Source organism: Suncus etruscus, chromosome 4 (assembly GCF_024139225.1).
Source record: "Suncus etruscus isolate mSunEtr1 chromosome 4, mSunEtr1.pri.cur, whole genome shotgun sequence".
Lineage (NCBI taxonomy): Eukaryota > Metazoa > Chordata > Mammalia > Eulipotyphla > Soricidae > Suncus > Suncus etruscus.
The window spans coordinates 70,550,587-70,568,598 of NC_064851.1; the positions used below are offsets into that span (position 1 = coordinate 70,550,587).

General features: G+C 33.4%; 1 protein-coding gene and 2 non-coding genes across 3 annotated transcripts in view; 2 read left to right on the plus strand and 1 right to left on the minus strand.

The window, feature by feature from the left end:
* Window positions 1-18,012, minus strand: part of ASCC3 (activating signal cointegrator 1 complex subunit 3) — a 329,628-nt gene that overhangs the window by 134,889 nt on the left and 176,727 nt on the right. Inside the window, exons 14-17 of the mRNA XM_049771320.1 lie at window positions 11,308-11,499; window positions 10,795-11,019; window positions 4,273-4,392; window positions 2,607-2,771 (exon numbers count right to left, since the gene is read on the minus strand). Of these exons, the coding sequence (XP_049627277.1) occupies window positions 2,607-2,771; window positions 4,273-4,392; window positions 10,795-11,019; window positions 11,308-11,499 (702 nt within the window). The remainder of the gene's footprint in view (window positions 1-2,606; window positions 2,772-4,272; window positions 4,393-10,794; window positions 11,020-11,307; window positions 11,500-18,012) is intronic.
* On the plus strand, window positions 1,906-2,012 carry LOC126007317 (U6 spliceosomal RNA). The gene has a single exon (XR_007494899.1). It is a non-coding gene; the product is annotated as a U6 spliceosomal RNA (small nuclear RNA).
* Window positions 6,929-7,035, plus strand: LOC126008375 (U6 spliceosomal RNA). The gene has a single exon (XR_007495710.1). It is a non-coding gene; the product is annotated as a U6 spliceosomal RNA (small nuclear RNA).

Sequence of the window (18,012 nt, forward strand, 5' to 3'; positions counted from 1 at the left end):
AGCAGACAGCCAGGAGTAACCCCTGAGCACCACCGGGTGTGGCCCCAAAACAAAACAAAACAAAACAAAACAAAAAAAATTCTAACAGTTACCTAAAAGTTAATAGAACTCTGGTCTTTGCTCATTTTGAGTATGATGAACATATGGTCATCTGAGCTACCAGTAGTGATACCTGGATATCATAGCCAGGAGTAAGCCCTAGGCACCAAACAAAGCCTAAAAAAAGTAAATCTAAACAGAGGCCTGGGACATAGGAAGGGGCTGGTACATAGTAAAGTAGGTAGAATGTTGCCCTGAAAGCTACCAACAGAGATCTAATCCCCAGTACCTCATATGGTTCCCTGAACATTACTAGAAGTGATCCCTAAGTGCAGAGCCAGGAGTATACCCTAGGCACTACTGGGTATGGATCAACACTTTCCCCCTACAAGAATAAAAACGGGTAAGATAAAGATTCTGGCACAAGTAACTCAATATTACTAATGATAGTAAATAAAAATTCAAGCAATTATAAACAGTGGAAAGATAATGTTCTCGGTTGAAGAAACACCTGGCTATAATTGTGAGAAATATGTCAAAGGTTTTGAAAAATCCTAAAAAAAAATATAGAAGTTTAACTTAGGAAAAGAAAAAGGAAAGCTAGTAAGTTCAGAAAGTAATTTTCTGAGATTTGTCATATGTAAGAATACATGTCAGCTAAGGAAAAATAATCATATGGCTGGAGAGATAGTACAATGAGATAAGGCAATTGCCTTGCAAGAGGCTGGGTTTGATCCCAGGCATCAATGAGCACTGCCAGGAGAAATTTGAGTGCAGATCAGAAATAATCCATGAGTACCACCAGGTATTGCCCAAAACAAAACAAACAAAAAAAGAGAGGGATAGATAGAGGGGAAGAAAAGGAAGTGAAAGAGAGTAGTCTAAATTTCAGATATTTTTTTCTGTTTTTTTGGAGGGACACACTCAGTGATGCTCAGGAGTTACTCCTGACTATGCACTCAGAAATCACTCTTGGTTAGGGGTACCATATGGGATGCCGGGGGAACAAACCGTAGTTCGTCCTAGGTTCGTTGCTACTGCTTGCGCCACCACTCTAGCCCCAATTTCAGATTTCTAAAGAAATTTCATTTTAATAATATGGATTATTTTTCTATGAAATTGATTTTACATAGAAAAATAAAAATATGAAAATCTTATTTCAGGATCAAGACTTTTGTGTGGTGCTTGTTTTTATTGCTGTAGTGCTCACTGGATATTTTATTTGATATTTCTTTCTGCATTGTTGCAGTGTTTCAATTACCTTTTTCCTGTCCTCTCTCAAACTGAGGTTGAAAGCCTCTAGAAGGACTCTGCCCATTTTCTGCTTATTTGAATTTTTACCCCATTCTATTGCTTTTCTTTCCTTCAAACAAAACCTCATAACTCGAACTATCTAGCCCTGCCTCTCAAATAGAGGGGGAAACAAGGGAGGGTACCAGGACCAAACAGATATATGATCACTAGTAGTAAGCTAGACACAGAGGGGACCACTTACTCTAGCAGCCCGGGGGGTAAGTGGAGGATATGGGTTGCAGGAAGGGAACGGGGGTGGAGAGAGGACAAATTTGGTGATGGGAATTCCCCTGATTCAATGTTAATATGTACCTAAAATACAACTGTGAAAGATATGTAAACCAAGATGGTCAAAATAAAAATTAAAAAAAATATGAAAAATTTCAAACTTTCCATAAAATTAGCTTCAAGAGTAAATATTCATATTAACTTTGCTTTTCAAATTTAAGTCCTTCTTTACATATAAATATAGGCATATGTATATATCACCTATGAAAACATGCATATACTCTTAAAAATATTACTTTCAGAGCAGCACCTCTTATACATAATTATGTTAAAGGAAATTAAGCAGTGCTTGCCTTGGCAGCACATATACTAAAATTGGAATGACACAGAGAAGATTAGCATGGCCCCTCTACAAGGATGACACGCAAATTCATAAAGCATTCCACATATTTTGCAGAATGCCTACCTGAGATACAAGCAAAAAGTTGGGAAACGTGAGGAAAACATGGTGGGAAGATTGTACTGGTAAAGGGTTATGTACATTCCATGACAAACACCAGTATGAACATTTTTGTAAACATGGTGATTAAATTAAAAAATAAAAGGAATTAAGCAAGCTTACAAATCATGTAGCCAAAATTACCCTTGAAAATATTTTAAGTTGTCATAATTAAGTTTGATTATTATTAGTTTTTCTAATGCTTCTTTAACCAGTATTTCTCAATACAGCAATAAATCTTCAAAATTTTTATTTAGGGTTATCACTAAATTACTATCACCTTCTACTTAAAAATAATTAGCAATTCATTCCATAAGTTTCACTTAATAATATGTTTAGGTATGAGCATATCAAATGCTTAGAATATGTACTAATTGAACAAAATGGCGAGTGAGTTCTTAATATTTGGTCCTGTTTCTTTTCTTTCCCGATTATATGCTATTATAGTCATCTAACTTAAATGCATTCTATTATATTGAATAATACTGATATTTAAAGACTAAACATATTTGCATTAAAAATACACTTGTTTAACTCAGTGTAATACCTCGATGGTACTGTATTTAATATAATAGTGGCTGGCGGTTCTACCCAAGTCCGTTGAAGAAAAATACCCAGTTCGCTCCTCAAATCGAATCATCCGAGCTTTGTCTAATTTTCGTCCAACTTCAATGACCAACTGTTCTCGGTGCTTTGCTAATGTCGGGTCCATCTATGGAGGGAAAAAAAAACCTCAAAACATAAATACTAGATTATTTATTTATTTATTTCTAGTATGTGTATAAGAAGGCCATTGATTTTTGCGTGTTAATTTGTAGCCTGCCAGTTTGCTATATAAATTTATTGTTTCTAGAAGCTTTTTGGTATTCTTTAGGGTTTTCTAAGTTTAGTATGCCATCTGAAAACAGTGAGAGCTTGACTTCTTTCTTTCCTATCTGGATGCCCTTGATAGTTTTTTCTTGCCTAATCACTGTGGCAAGAACTTCCAACGTTTTTTTTTAACTTTTAAGTCTTCACTTCTCTAAGATCAAATGTACTATGGAGATCTGAAAGAGAGCACTTGAGTTAAAAATTAGCAATTGCTTTGATAACAGAAGTTAATATATAATAAAAGTTAATATATACAATAATACAAGTTAATAATATAAGTTAACAAAATGTAAGTTAATTCTAAGTTATTAGTATAAAGGAAAAATAATTCTTAGCTCATTTAAACTTCTTTGCTACATTTGAATTACACCCGTGAATATATGATGGTGGTAAAGTAAGTTTTTAATTAGATAACTGACTTTTATCAGTAATTAGGTAGCATTCAGAGTACAAAGTAGAATTCTAATTAAAAGATAAAAACTTGCAGAATCTGTAAGCCACTGGACCACACATTGATTAAGTTAACAGGCAGAGCTGCTAACACCACATGTATTTGATTCTCAGTCCATGTGCACAGTAGAAAGATTTCAGCTGCCAAATGGTTATGTTAATAATTCACTGATATTATCCTTTCATTCAAGAATCAGATGAGAAGGGATTTTATTAGAGGTAAACAATGCATTTGACCCAAGGCTATTATTTTAAGTCTATACATTTTTCTCTTGATTTACTCCAAAACTTTCATTTAAAATTTTTACTTTGTTTATTTTTATTTATTTTTTGGTTTCGGTCCATATCCACTGTGTGCAGGGCTTAGTCCAAGCTCTGTGCCCAGGAATCACTCCTACAGGGGCTCAGAGAAAAAAAAACAGGGAGTGCCTGGTATTGAAGCCAGCTTGACCATGTGCAAGGTAAATATTTTACCTGCAATACACTCTCATATTATTATATAATATATTAAATTAATGTTAATTTTATTAAATTAATATTATTAAATGTAATTAAATTTAAATCTAACTTAAATTTACTAAATTAATATTAATTAATATTAAATATATTAAACTTACATTTAAATGATAAAATATTTTATCAACCAAAACATCCCAACAAATATAAGAAGACCAATATTTAATTATCAGTGAAGAATATATGAATAAAATAAAATAATTATAAGGAAAAAATTTAATTTTTTTCAGTATTTTCTAAAAAAGATCAAAGCTTTCTTTTTGTTTTAGTTATCTAACTCTTTTTAGATGAGGTGGAGTAGCAAATATTTATCCTCATCATGAAAGGATTATAGAACCAAAAGAAGGTCTGATTTTTTAAATAAATGCATCTTTTACCTGATAAGCTTTGTGACTGATGCCATATACTAATGGATTTGCTCTCATCCGTACATAAAGATAAGTGTAACTTATCCACTTCACTGCTTCCTCCACATTAGTAACTGTTCCCAGAGCAATCTGTAGTTAAGAAATATAACAAGAATTAAGCTAATACAATAAATTAAGTATAAAGACGGAGCATTTTTTCAAAAGTTAACTTTTAAAAATAAATCATCATGTTATATTTAAAAGGCAAGCACAATTATTGGATATAACAAACATCAAATTAATTAAAAATCAGCCCTGCTTCATTTAATTGAGAACAGTGCATTAGATATAGATCTTCTAAAATAAACTTGCTCCACAGTATGACTTGATTTTTTCCAAATGGAATTTAATTCCATGTATCAATAGAAACATTCTTGTATTCATGTATTGTTTTTCTTAAATCCTTTTTTTAAGGGTTATCATTTTATGTAATAATGACACTGAACTAGGATCAACAACGTAATACTGTTAAATTATATTCTGTATAGTGGTTTGGTATATAACCATTACCAAACATAAATAGAAGATAACATTAGCTTTACCTCAAATGGCTAGAATAGGGGCCGGTAAGGTGGCACTAGAGGTAAGGTGTCTGCTTTGCAAGCGCTAGCCAAGGAAGGACCGCGGTTCGATCCCCCGGCATCCCATATGGTCCCCACAAGCCAGGGGCGATTTCTGAGTGCTTAGCCAGGAGTAACCCCTGAGAATCAAACGGTTGTGGCCCCAAAAACAAAAACAAAAAACAAAAAAAATAGCTAGAATAAATATACAATCTAAAAAAATGGAAAAATTTAAAACTGTAACTTCTAATAGCCTGAAAGAAAAAAGTATTTTTTAGAAAATCATAATACAGAATTTCCAGTGAAAGTTTTCCTTGTTTTTATTTTTTTTATTTTGGGGAGCCACCCCAGCAGTGTTTAGAGATTACTCTTGGCTCTGCACTTAGGGATCACTACTGGCAGGGCTTGAGGATCATATGAGGTGGGTGTCATCCAGTGACTCCTATTTAACTATATGCAAGGCAAGTGTCTAACCCACTGTATTATCACTTTGGCACCATACAACTTAATTGTTTTTAATTTCAGCAACTCATCCAAGGGGAGAATGATGAACCTTATCTAAACTACTGAAACAAAAAAAAAAAAAAAGGAAGGGAATAAATAAAACCTTTAGTTTAGTGCTAAATACTAAAGAAAATAAAAACCTATTTCAAAAGAATTTTTGTTTCTGTATGAATAATATTGTGAAATAACTTTATGGATACTTAAAATGTGAATTAACACTGATTAAATATCATCAGAATAGCATATTTTTGTGACAATAAAAAATTATCAAAAGTAAATAGTGATAAGACACGTTTTATTTACTTCTCTGTTTACAGTAACTAAAATAGGTCAAAGAGAAACAAATTGTATTGATTTTACCTATATGTGGAATCTAAAAAAACAAAGAACTCATAGGAATAAAAAGTAGAATGGTAGCTGCCAGGAATTGAGAGGCTGGGAGTAATAAAGAAATGATATTTCAAAAGGCACAAATTTTCAACCCAAAAGAAAAAAAAAAAAGGAATTGTACAGCCTGGTGAGTATAGTTAACTTCAATTTGTTACTATTCCCATGTTATATATTACGTGAAAATTACACTGTGAGAGTAAAACTTTAAAGTTTTCATCACAACTACAACAAAGGTTATAACACAAGGTGAAGGAAGTATTTACAAACTTTATTGTGATAAACAATCACAATACATAAATATGTATCATATCATCATGATGAACACCGTAAGTGACACATGGCCATATATAACTTTCTAAAGGTAGAGAAAATAACTAAGCCATCTATAATAAAATTTTACATATTCTACTTTCTAAAATGTGAACTATAATGAAATAAAGACTAACAAGAACTAAAAGTGAATTAATGAGGAACTTGTACAACACTTACTAAATATTTTCAAGTAAGATAGTTCAACATTTTCTAAAGAGTAGTTTGAAAATTAATTGTTAAAAATCTCATTTGTGGGCCCGGAGAGATAGCACAGCGGTGTTTGCCTTGCAAGCAGCCGATCCAGGACCAAAGGTGGTTGGTTCGAATCCCGGTGTCCCATATGGTCCCCCGTGCCTGCCAGAAGCTATTTCTGAGCAGACAGCCAGGAGTAACCCCTGAGCACCGCCAGGTGTGACCCAAAAACCAAAAAAAAAAAAAAAAAAAAAAAAAAAAAAAAATCTCATTTGTGACTATAATGTGACAGCCAGTACGATGCTAATTCTCATGATTTATCATGTATCAAAATATTATTTCTAATAATAGTAATATTACAGAATTACTAAGAATAGAAAATTTACAAAGGTCAAAATAAGCTTGCTATTATTTTCAAGTTCAGATTGTAGATTAACACCAATAATTCACTGTTGGCAAGGGTAAGAATAAAATAAAAGAGGAAAGAGATATTAAAGACAGGGGTCATTATGTAAATATAAATATAAGTAAAGAAATACAAGTCTTCGAAATGTTCTACCCAAAGCAATGAAAACCCAGAAGTTTGTGATCCAAGATTCATGATATTTTGAGTATAATCTGTGAATGCCACCTAGTGACAAAAATTTTACTTAAAAATATTTAGTGTTGTGCTCGCTTCAGCAGCACATATACTAAAATTAGAAAGATACAGAGAAGATTAGCATGGCCCCTGCGCAAGGATGGCACACAAATTTGTGAAGCATTCCATATTTTTGTGATATCCCCCCAAAATATTTAGTGTTATTTAATGGTTATTTAGTGTGGAGGTCTTTCATAAAGCATATCTGTTTAAAATTTATCCTTCTACCTCAGTAATTATATAAGCTAGCAACACACAACGATGTAAAACAAAATAGCTATATAACAAATAGCGCATGGGCTCAGTTCTCAGTAAGTTCCTTAGTCAACTAGGTAAACTATAGCCATGCAATTAAGATGACACTTCTCACTGTCCACAAGACTTAGCAACAAATATTTTAAATGCTTTAAAAATATTAATATGCGTGGCCTGGAGCGACAGCACAGTAGTGGTAGGGCATTTGCCTTGCCTGCAGCTGACCCAGGATGGACCTGGGTTCGATCCCTGGCATCCCATATGGTCCTCCAAGCCAGGAGTGATTTCTGAGTACATCACCAGGAATAACCCCTGAGTGTCACGGGTGTGGCCCCGCCCAAAATTTAACATGCACAACTTACAGAGGGTTCACCTATATATATATATATATTCTAAAATAATAATCTAATGTTCCACACAGTAAGAGAAAAGGGACTCCACTCAACTATGGTCATTTAGAAGTGTAACTCAAAACACTTTTATTTGAATTTTATTATTTAAACTTTAGTCTTTTTTATTTTATTTTATTTATTTATTTATTTATTTTGGTTTTTGGGCCACACCAGGTGACATTCAGGAGTTACTACTGGCTATTTGCTCAGAAACTGCTCCTGGCTTGGGGAACCATATGGGAGAAGAAGGGGATTGAACCACAGTCCGTCTTAGGTTAGCGTGTGCAAGTAAAATTTGAGTGATGCTATGTTATCTACACTGGATGGAACTCCAAGGGACTTTATGTAAAGATAAGCATTACAACTTTTAGTAAATACCAACTTGGCTTAGGTGTTATATTTTCACCAAAATTCAGAGAAAACATGCCTATTTTACAAATATAAATGTGGAACTTTATAGATGAATTGGAAAAAACTTATATGCTCAGGACAGAAGATTTGTTTTGGACAATAACCAGAGCCAAAATGGGAAGGATGGCCAGACTGTGGAGGCCTTATATCAAAGGACCTGGTGTTTGTAGCATGTCCTAAATAGACAAGAGGAACTCTTTATATAAAGAGTACATGTATGGCTATATATTTAAAAATATATACTAAAGGGAATGATAGAGAATAGATGCCAATAATATCTGCTAAAGTTTATTTTTAATACGTCCCAAAGATGCTTCAATATTTTTCCCAATACAAAATTAAGTGTTTTGACTCAACACTGGAGCTTGTAACCTTTTGGCATTACCATTAGGCTGTCAGTTCTATGTAGTGTCACTCTGGAAAGATGCCTCGGGAAGTGTTTGCATTCAAATTATTAATTAATACAATACTTTTTCCAGAATTGATTTTCATGTTATTAAAGATATCAGTAAAAGTGACATTCCTAATCTAAATAACCTTTATGTTGATCACTGTTACTTTACAGTATTGCAAAGATTTTAGGATCAAAAGACTTAAAATTCAATTACCTCAAGAACACAGCAGATATTCATTCTATAAACTAATTTCACACTTGATTCTCACAGATTATCAAATTTAATTTCACATTCAACTATAATTTAAGAACATTTGTTTCTTTAACCAGAAAATTTACTTTAAGTGGTAATTGTTCCAGTAGACAAATAAGATAAATTTTAGCAATGGCTATACTTCCCTATATTAGCTAAAAATTTCATGTAAGTACTTTATTATTTGAATGCTGTCTATGGCATCAAGAGTAATGTTATTGTGAGCTGACATTTTTGAATTGACATATTTAATAAAGGTGAATATGAAGAATCAATGAACTTTTATCAGTCGAATTTATTTTGAATTTCTCAAGATTTGATCCAATAATTTCACTAATGGCATGTATAGACCCTACATAAAAGTGCTTTGAAGACAAGAACATTATTTTACTCACATTGTGCCTTCTACAAGGTAACAAACAGCACTACTTTTACTTAATGTTATTCTGTAATAGAGATCTATCAAGAATGGCAATTCTAAGTTTACGAAGACATGATCTTCCATCGTATACTTATTAGAAAAAATTGTATGAGTCTTGATTTCTATTATAAGCCAGAGAACTTGTAACTATCATTCTACATATTTACCTTTACTACAATTTATATGAGAAAACAGAAATTTAAGTACAATGAAAAGACTAGATTTGGAGTCAAAGGAGACTTAAGTTTGAATACCAGTTTCAAAAATCAGCAGCCAAATGACCTTTGTTGAGTTAAATTCTCTCTGGGGATAACTATTATCCACATAGAAAGGGTATAAGATACTGAGAGAACATACAAACACCTAGCCAGGTGTCAGCAGTTTCTCAGGCCACTAATATTACTACCTTTGTAAAATAGTCTATTTTATCCCCAATACTTCTGACCAAAGATCTAAATCCTAGTTGTCAAACCATTCATAGTAGGAAATGAAGGCTAGAATAAAAAATAATATTTTCTTTGAGGTTAAGTTTTATTTCTAATCTTGTATTCTTTTGTGACTATGCTATTAGAAATCAGAAGCTTTCATGTTTTTTTTTTTCCTTTCATCCTTCTGAATCCAATCAAGTTATATTACCTTTCTGAATAAAGTTCACTAACAGCCAAAAGTATGCTTGTCCACTGAATCATTCTATGAGATTTAACATTAGTGCACTATGTTTTCATCTGTGTTTCTTCACTTTTGACTGCATATTCTTTAACAAAGGTGACTGCATAGTGAATGAGTTTTATCTTCTATGAAGATTGTAAATAAGATGAATAGATAGAAGTGGTATTTCTATGACCTATTTTAAATTAATATAAATTAATATAAAACTTGTACTATAAATATTCCATTCATTCATATTTTTATATTTATATTCTAGCTACTTCCAAAAATTATGAGTAGACTGTAAAAGTAAAAAGGGGAACAGAAGTAGAAAACTTCAATGTTAGTGCAAATAATTTACTATATCATGAAAACATTGAAATCTCAAATAAAAATAAACTCAAAATAAGAATACTGAGGCCGGAGAGATAGCATGTAGGTAAGGCATTTGCCTTGCATACAGAAGGATGGTGGTTCGAATCCTGGCATCCCATGTGGTCCCCTGAGCCTGCCAGGAGAGATTCCTGAGCATAACCAGGAGTAAACCCTGAGTGCTGCCAGGTGTGACCCAAAAAACAAAAAACAAAACAAAACAAAACAAATATTTATGATATTTACCAGTTAAAATGCTTCCTAGACTTTAAGGGAATCACTAGTTTTGTCTTAACAAATACACAACAATACTGTAAAGAAAAGCTAACACAGCATATTTTAAGCAATCATATATGATAAAACAAAGTTAATCAAAATACATCAGATAAAATAAGTTTAAAAATTTTATATATTTTTAAAACACTGCACATAAACTTAATAATAGTAGAATAAAAATAAAAGTTGTTACTGCTACTTTCATCCCAGGTTTTACAATTTTGGCTTGTTTCTACTCTAAAAAAAATCTCAAACCTAATAAATTTATAGTTTTTGAGTAATGCATTCTTATTTCGATCTTATTTGCATTCCATGTTCCTTTGAATAAAGCAACAATATTGCCAGGGAACCCGTTTTGGCCTTTGAGTACAGCATGAACTCTATTTATAAATATTAGAAATGCAGATTTGATTTTGTATGGTTCTCATGAAGTTGATGAAACTGTTCCAGCCTTTTCCTCATTAGCTCTTACCTCTGCATTAAGGTTATCTGCAAGGCTTTCCAGAAACTGACTCTCAATTGGATTTTGTTGTGTGAGCAAAGTAAGATAATGGCTGAGTTTATCATGAGTTGTGATGATAATTCCTTCCCCAAATACATCAAACTGTGGTCTTCCAGCTCGACCAAATATCTGCATGACATCTAAAATTCCAAGGTCAACAAAGGAGCCTCTTTTTGCAGCATATATTTGTGTTCCCTAGACGAGGAAAAGTTAATAAAAATTTACATAAATACACACAAATATAATCCTTATGAGCAGAGTACTGAAATTAGGCAAATATGGCAAGACATCAAAAGTATATATACCGTAACTAATCCTTTCATCATTTGTGATGGAGTTAAGTTTCACAATATAAACTAGATTGCTTTGCAAAAAATAACTCTGGCCTTATATAAATAATATTAAGTCAATGAAACAGCTAAAAATCACAATATTTTCCTAGTCATGTCATAAATCCATGTGCAAAGGGAAATAAGATCTTACCTTAATAATAACAGCATGAGCAGGAAGATTGACACCCCAAGCTAATGTAGCTGTACAGACTAAGACTTTGACGTGACCATTAGAAAATAAGTGTTCGACCAAATTTCTGTCCTGTCGAAGCATCCCAGCATGGTGAATACTAAAACCATCTAGGAATAATTCTCTTACTTGCTTATTTCTTGACCGCTGAACCTAGAGTAAATAAAAGCAAATCAGTAACACCAAAGGATTATTACCTGACATCTCAAAGCAATTTTTATTTAGTATTTCAGTTCAAAGAGTTTATTAAAGACAGCATACAATTACTGTTAAGCATCTGAAGGTCTCATCAAGTAATAGTATATATTATATATACTATGCAAAATTATTATACATCATATTTCATCTGGTAATCCTAAACATCACAAAAAAGCAGAAAGCAAATGTGTCTTTCACTTTGCAATCCCCATTCTTGTAATTAGTCATTACTTCTTTCCTATCCTTCCAATAATATTGCTAAAAAAATAAAAGCATAAATCTTGAAGGTATCTGAGTATAAACACCAATCTTTACAGAGAGACTGTCTAGAAATCATACTAATGTCCCAACCTCTTTTACCCAGGCCAGCCATAAAGCCAAGAATCTTTTCTCTATGTCTCTTTTCTAAAAAATTCACACCAGCTTGCACTGGAATCTTTACACTTTTGAGTTCAGACCCTCTTCCTGGAACTTTCCCTGCCTAAGTGAGATGTTTATTATTCCTCAAGGAAGGCCTCCTTCCTTAATTCAAAAAAACTAATCAACTCAAATGTGGCCCTCTGGTAATCTTGATAGGTAGGCAAAGATAATATCTTAGCTTTCCACCTGAAATTTTTCCTGAATTTACTCAGTTCACATCTGTGTCTGTTCTTTGGCCTGATCTGAGCTCAGTGGTTGACTATGTACTATAGCAAAAGATCTTGCAAAATTATAGAAATTTAGGGGTTACTACATGCTAGAATTTTTTCTTTATAAGATTAATTATTTAGAATAATTTTAAAAAAGGTGTTTATATAATCAGAGGCACTGCTTGGACACCACATTTTGTGTTTGCTTGCTATTTCTCTGAAGTTTTCAATATCAACATGTAGATAACTTTTTCTGAAACAGTGTACACTAGTTGTTCTCTTTCTATTTCTTTTTTGATAGAGGAAATGAATATGGATTTCAGAGATTTAAGAAGCACAGATTTTGCTACACTGATTAACCTATTACTTAAAATATTAAACTTTTAAGTTAATAATTAATAAGAACGGCCTAAGAAAACAGTGTCCCCTGAAACTGTTTGCATAGAATAGCACACAAGGAAATACATTAACAAATCCCACCATCTAGTGGCCAGATCAGTAAATAACAACACCGGCATTTTGAGTCTTTTTCCAACCTCCAGAAGAATTCAAGTGAGGGGACGGGATGGGGTGGGGGTTTCTGTGGTGTGTCTACTAGTTTGATAGAAATATTTTTTAATAAATTTTGATTAACTATTTTATATTCAATCTTCCCAAAGCAGTTATTGTGAAGATGAGCCAGTTTGGGGTAAAGTCTGTTATGGAGTATTTGCTGAAAAATTAACACAGCTCCTTCATGGAAGGAAATGGAGAAACCCTTCATGAGTCTATTCTTCTCTAATATTCATGAGCAGACATTCAGACAACAAAGGAAAGTAAAAACATTGTTAGGATCAGACAGTTTAAAAATATCCTACTGCTGGACTGATTGTTTGTCCCTGCTGTCAATGAACCCCTACAGTGGACTAAGCCATTGCACGAGTTCTAAAATGCAGAAAATGTGGAACTGTGATAGAGACTGCAGCAGTAGCTCAACTGGTTGATAACATATTTTGCATGCAGGGAGCCCTAGTTTGATCCCTGGCACAACATGGTTCCTGTGCTTTAAAGGAGTGGGCCTTGAGCAGAGGACTGAGAATCACCCCTGAGCCCTGTCAGAAGTGTACCCATCAAATAAACCAATGAAACAGGGAGGAAAGAAAGGAAGAGAGGGGAGAAAGGAAGGAAGGATAGAAGGAAGGAAGAGAACAAGGGAACGAGGGATAGAGGGGTCATCCAGCTCTACTCAGGGCTCATTCTTGGCCCAGAAGTAATATGCAGGGCTAAAGCAACAGTACAGTGGGCAGGGCAATTGCCTTGCAAATGGTCAACCAGAATTCAATCAGGGACCCCATATGGTCCCTGAGCCCTTCTAGATGTAAACCCTGAGCACTGCTGGTTGTGAGGGGAAAAAAAGATATGCAAGTAGAAGCAAAGAAAAAGAAACGGACTATATTAAACCAAGAAGCTTCTGCACTGCAAAGATACATTGACAGGAATAAAAAGTCATTTCACAGACTAAGAACTATATTTTCCACCACTCATCTGATAAAGTATTGATATTCAAGATAGAAAAAGCACTGGTAGAACATTATAAGAAAAAAACCCCAGGACCGCACAGCGGCGTTTGCCTTGCAAGCAGCTGATCCAGGACCATAGGTGGTTGGTTCGAATCCTGGTGTCCCATATGGTCCCTCGTGCCTGCCAGGAGCTATTTCTGAGCAGACAGCCAGGAGTAACCCCTAAGCAGCACCGGGTGTGGTCCAAAAACAAAAATAAAAACAAAAAAAAAAGAAAAGAAAAGAAAAGAAAAAAAAACAAAAATCCATTAAAAAAGAAGAGGTTTTTAGTAAGAAACTTAGGAAGGGCATGGGACATGAAGGAGACAGAGACAATGGTGGAGGAAAGTGAACTCTAGTGGAAAGTGAATCAGGAATGTGTGGCATGAAATGTTGACAGTTCTGTCTTAAAAAAAGCTGATCTATGGGTTTTAAGAAAAATAAAAGACATTCTTCCAATAATATTCAGAGACAAAAGAGAGGAGGGCTAGAAGTTCCAGCTCACTTCATGAAGCTCACCACGAAGAGTGATGAGTGTAGTTAGAGAAATAACTACATTAGAACTATCCTAACAATGTGAATGAATGAGGGAAGTAGAAAGCCTGTCTAGAGTATAGACGGGGTGGGGAGGAGGGAGATTTGGGACATTGGGATAGGAATGTTGCACTGGTGAAGGGGGGTGTTCTTTAAATGACTATAACCCAACCATAATCATGTTTGTAATCAAGGTGTTTAAATAAAGATATTTTAAAAAAAGCTCATCTATGGATTTAAAAAAAAATAAAAGACATTTTTACAATAATTCCCAAAGAAAAATGAGAGGAAGGCTAGAAGGTCCAGCTTACAACATGAAGCTCACCAAAAAGAGTGATGAGTACGGTTAGAGAAATAACTACAATGAGAACTATCATAACAATGTGAATGAATGAGGGAAATAGAAAGCCTGTCTCAAGTGCAGGTGGGGTGTGGAGAAGGGAGATATGGGACATTGGTGATGGGAATATTGCACTGGTGAAAGGGCGTGTTCGTTACATGACTGAAATCCAACTGCAATTGTATTTGTAATCAAGGTGTTTAAATAAAGATATTAATTTAAAAAAAAGCTTACATAAACTTTACCTTAACCATGTTATTTCAACCACAATAAAATAAAAAAACAATGACAATTACTGGACGAATGACTTGGATGGGTTGATAAGGAAGAGATAAATTATGAGTCAGCTTGCAGTTTTATAAATAAAAGTTGTACTAAAACACATCTATTACAAGTAATTTACATATTATTTCTGTATGACTATTTGTCACATATAAATACGTAAATTATTTGTCACTTAGTTATAATGCTGATAAATTGTAACACCATATCACCATAGCTATAAATTATTTGCTAACTAGACTTTAAGTAAAAATGGTAGACTTTACTATACAGCATTTAAATAATGAGATATATATTGGGGCTGGAGCAATAGCATAGTGTGTAGGATTGCCTTGCACACGGCAGGCCCTGACATCCTAAATGGTCACTGAGTACTCCCAGGAATGACTCCTTGAGCGCAGTCAGGAGTCATGTGTGTGTCAGTGTGCCCCCTCCCAAGAGAGATATAAAGTTTTTCACAAATTATATTATAAAAATAAGGAAACAAAATTCAGTGGTAAAGAAAAGTGTTCAGAAATATGCCACCATTTAAAGGAATCATAAGATCATTCTATAAAAATCATACTCCATGTAAATAGGTTCTTAGGGCCAAAGAAAGAATACACAGGTTAAGGTACTTGCTTTCCAGGTATCAACCCCAATTTGATACTCAGAATCACATAGGACCTCAAGCACTAAGAGGAGTGACTCAAGTACAGAGCCAAGAAAAGTCTCTGAGCATAGCTGGGTGTGGTCCAGACCACCCCCTCCAGACAAAACAAATAAGACAGTTTGAAATAGATAATATTGTAGAAAAATATGTCAGAATGTTTATCAAACATTTGATAAGTTATGGAATAAAAGCAATAGACAAAAACTAAAAAGCTTCCCAATATCTAGACTTCCAAACTTTTAGATACAAATTATGTTTAATACTTCTATGAAGCTCTGGAACCAGAAGGAAAATTTCAAAATTAATCTTACAGTTATAATATAAAAGCATTCAGATTAAAACTTGTAAAATGAAAGGGCCAGAGAGATAGCACAGCGGTAGGGTGCTTGCCTTGCAAGCAGCCAACCCCAGACCAACAGTGGTTCGAATCCTGGCATCCCATATGGTCCCCAGTGCCTGCCAGGAGCGATTTCTGAGCACAGAGCCAGTAGTAACTCCTGAGAGTCGCCAGGTGTAATCCGAAACCAAAAAAAAAAAAAAAAAAAAAAAAAACTTGTAAAGGCAGAGGCAGAAAATGAAATAACACTTTTCTTGTGAACAGTATTCCGAATAGTATTAATCAATGCATTAAAATATATGGTATAATTAAAAATATAATACTAACATATTATATACTTAATACTTATATAATATTTAATTAAATATACTATATTCTATAATCAAGTACAATTTAACCCCAGGATATGAGGGCACTATACTTATGAATGGGGAAAATTTTGCTAAAAATAGCAATTCTCGAACACTAGATGCACCAACTCATTTAAAGGATCATTTCTAGAGGTGTGAATGAAAAAATGAAAGTGAAAACAAGGATACCTATCCCAACCAGGTATAAAAATAGCACCAAAAACATTGAATAAATTGTTTAATACAAGGGAAAAAAGGATGATCAATAAAAAAAGGCAGAGAAAAAGTGGACTCAGGCGAATATAAGAATTTTATGCATTACACTAAAATTTACAATCAATAGAAAATATGATAGCATTCAGAAAGAGAACAATGGGTCCGTTATTATAAAGAACAAATATTAAAAAGAGGTAGAAAATCACAGATAAAGTACAGGTGGTCTTGTGGCTGAAAAAGGACTTTAGTGTAGTCATTGGTCAAATGGCACTGATTACACTCTGGAGATGTATGTGATACTGAAACTTAATCTGTGAAATTCAACTAATAGCAGTATTACAAATAGGGGTGCCTAAAATTAAAGGAAAAAAAAAGAAAAATATACATGTGGCTTTTATAAGCCAGAAATATCCAAAATACTCAAAGGATACTAAAAATACTGGTAAAAATACTCATAAATAAGTAAAAATAAAATTATCTGGAAAAAAAGACATAGTATACATGTAAGTTAATAACACATGGATGATGGCTTAAATAATTCAGTTTTCTATAATTTATTGCTATTTCTTTATTCTAGAAATTCAGATGCTAAATAAGGAAAATGCTCAGTTTTATTCATGACTAATGAAATGCCAAACTAATAATGAAGCACCATCTTTTGAATATTAATCTGTCATAAATTTACAAACTGACAATGCCCAGTGATGGCAGTCATGTGGGAGGGAATTACTGTTTAAGAAAATATCTATTTAAACAATTTCCTTAACAGGCAATTTGGAGTCATTAGCTAAAATTTTTAATATATCTTCTATGGTGATAGAGAAACCCACTGCTAGAATTTTCCCAATGGACATCATTGCAATTACAAAGGCTTTAAGGGAGAATGTTTGCTATAGCTTTGGTAATACTAAAAAACAAAGCAAAAACAAAACAAAACAAAACAGGAAATAAGAACAACAAAATTTCATCTGCTTGGGACTTAAGTAATTAAGGTAACATTCACATTGTGGTAATGATGCAGTTGTTAAAATGAATTTGATCTGTAGGTACTGACTTGGAAAAATCTTCTTGATTCATTAGTAAATAAATAAAGCAAGAACTATAAAATTATGTATTGCAGGATAACGTGTTTATATTAAACATGCACAATAGTGTTAAAAGATAAACACAATAGTTTTATTTTTCTCTGAAATAAGTATAATAAGTTTTTTTATAGACCAGTCTCATTTTGTAGAGATAAATGAAGAAGAGGTGTTTAAGACCAGAGATAATGAAGTTAAACTTGCTTATTACAAGAGGCCTGTTGCTTTCTTAAGTATCAGAACAATCACAATTTTCAGCTTCTATCTGAGGAAAGGACAAATTCTAGTTGGAGTTCAGGCTTTGCTATGATATGAATAGCTGTAGAAATAAACTTCATCTTGCTCACATTCTCTGAACAGAGTACTGGCTTCTCCAAGTATGCCATTTGAAATTTAATGTTATATTCACTGAATAAAAGGTTTCCGTACATGGAAATTCTGCATAAAATCACCACTATGAAAAGAAAAGAGAATCAAACGTGTAGTTCAAGCACTGCCTAAACTCGGT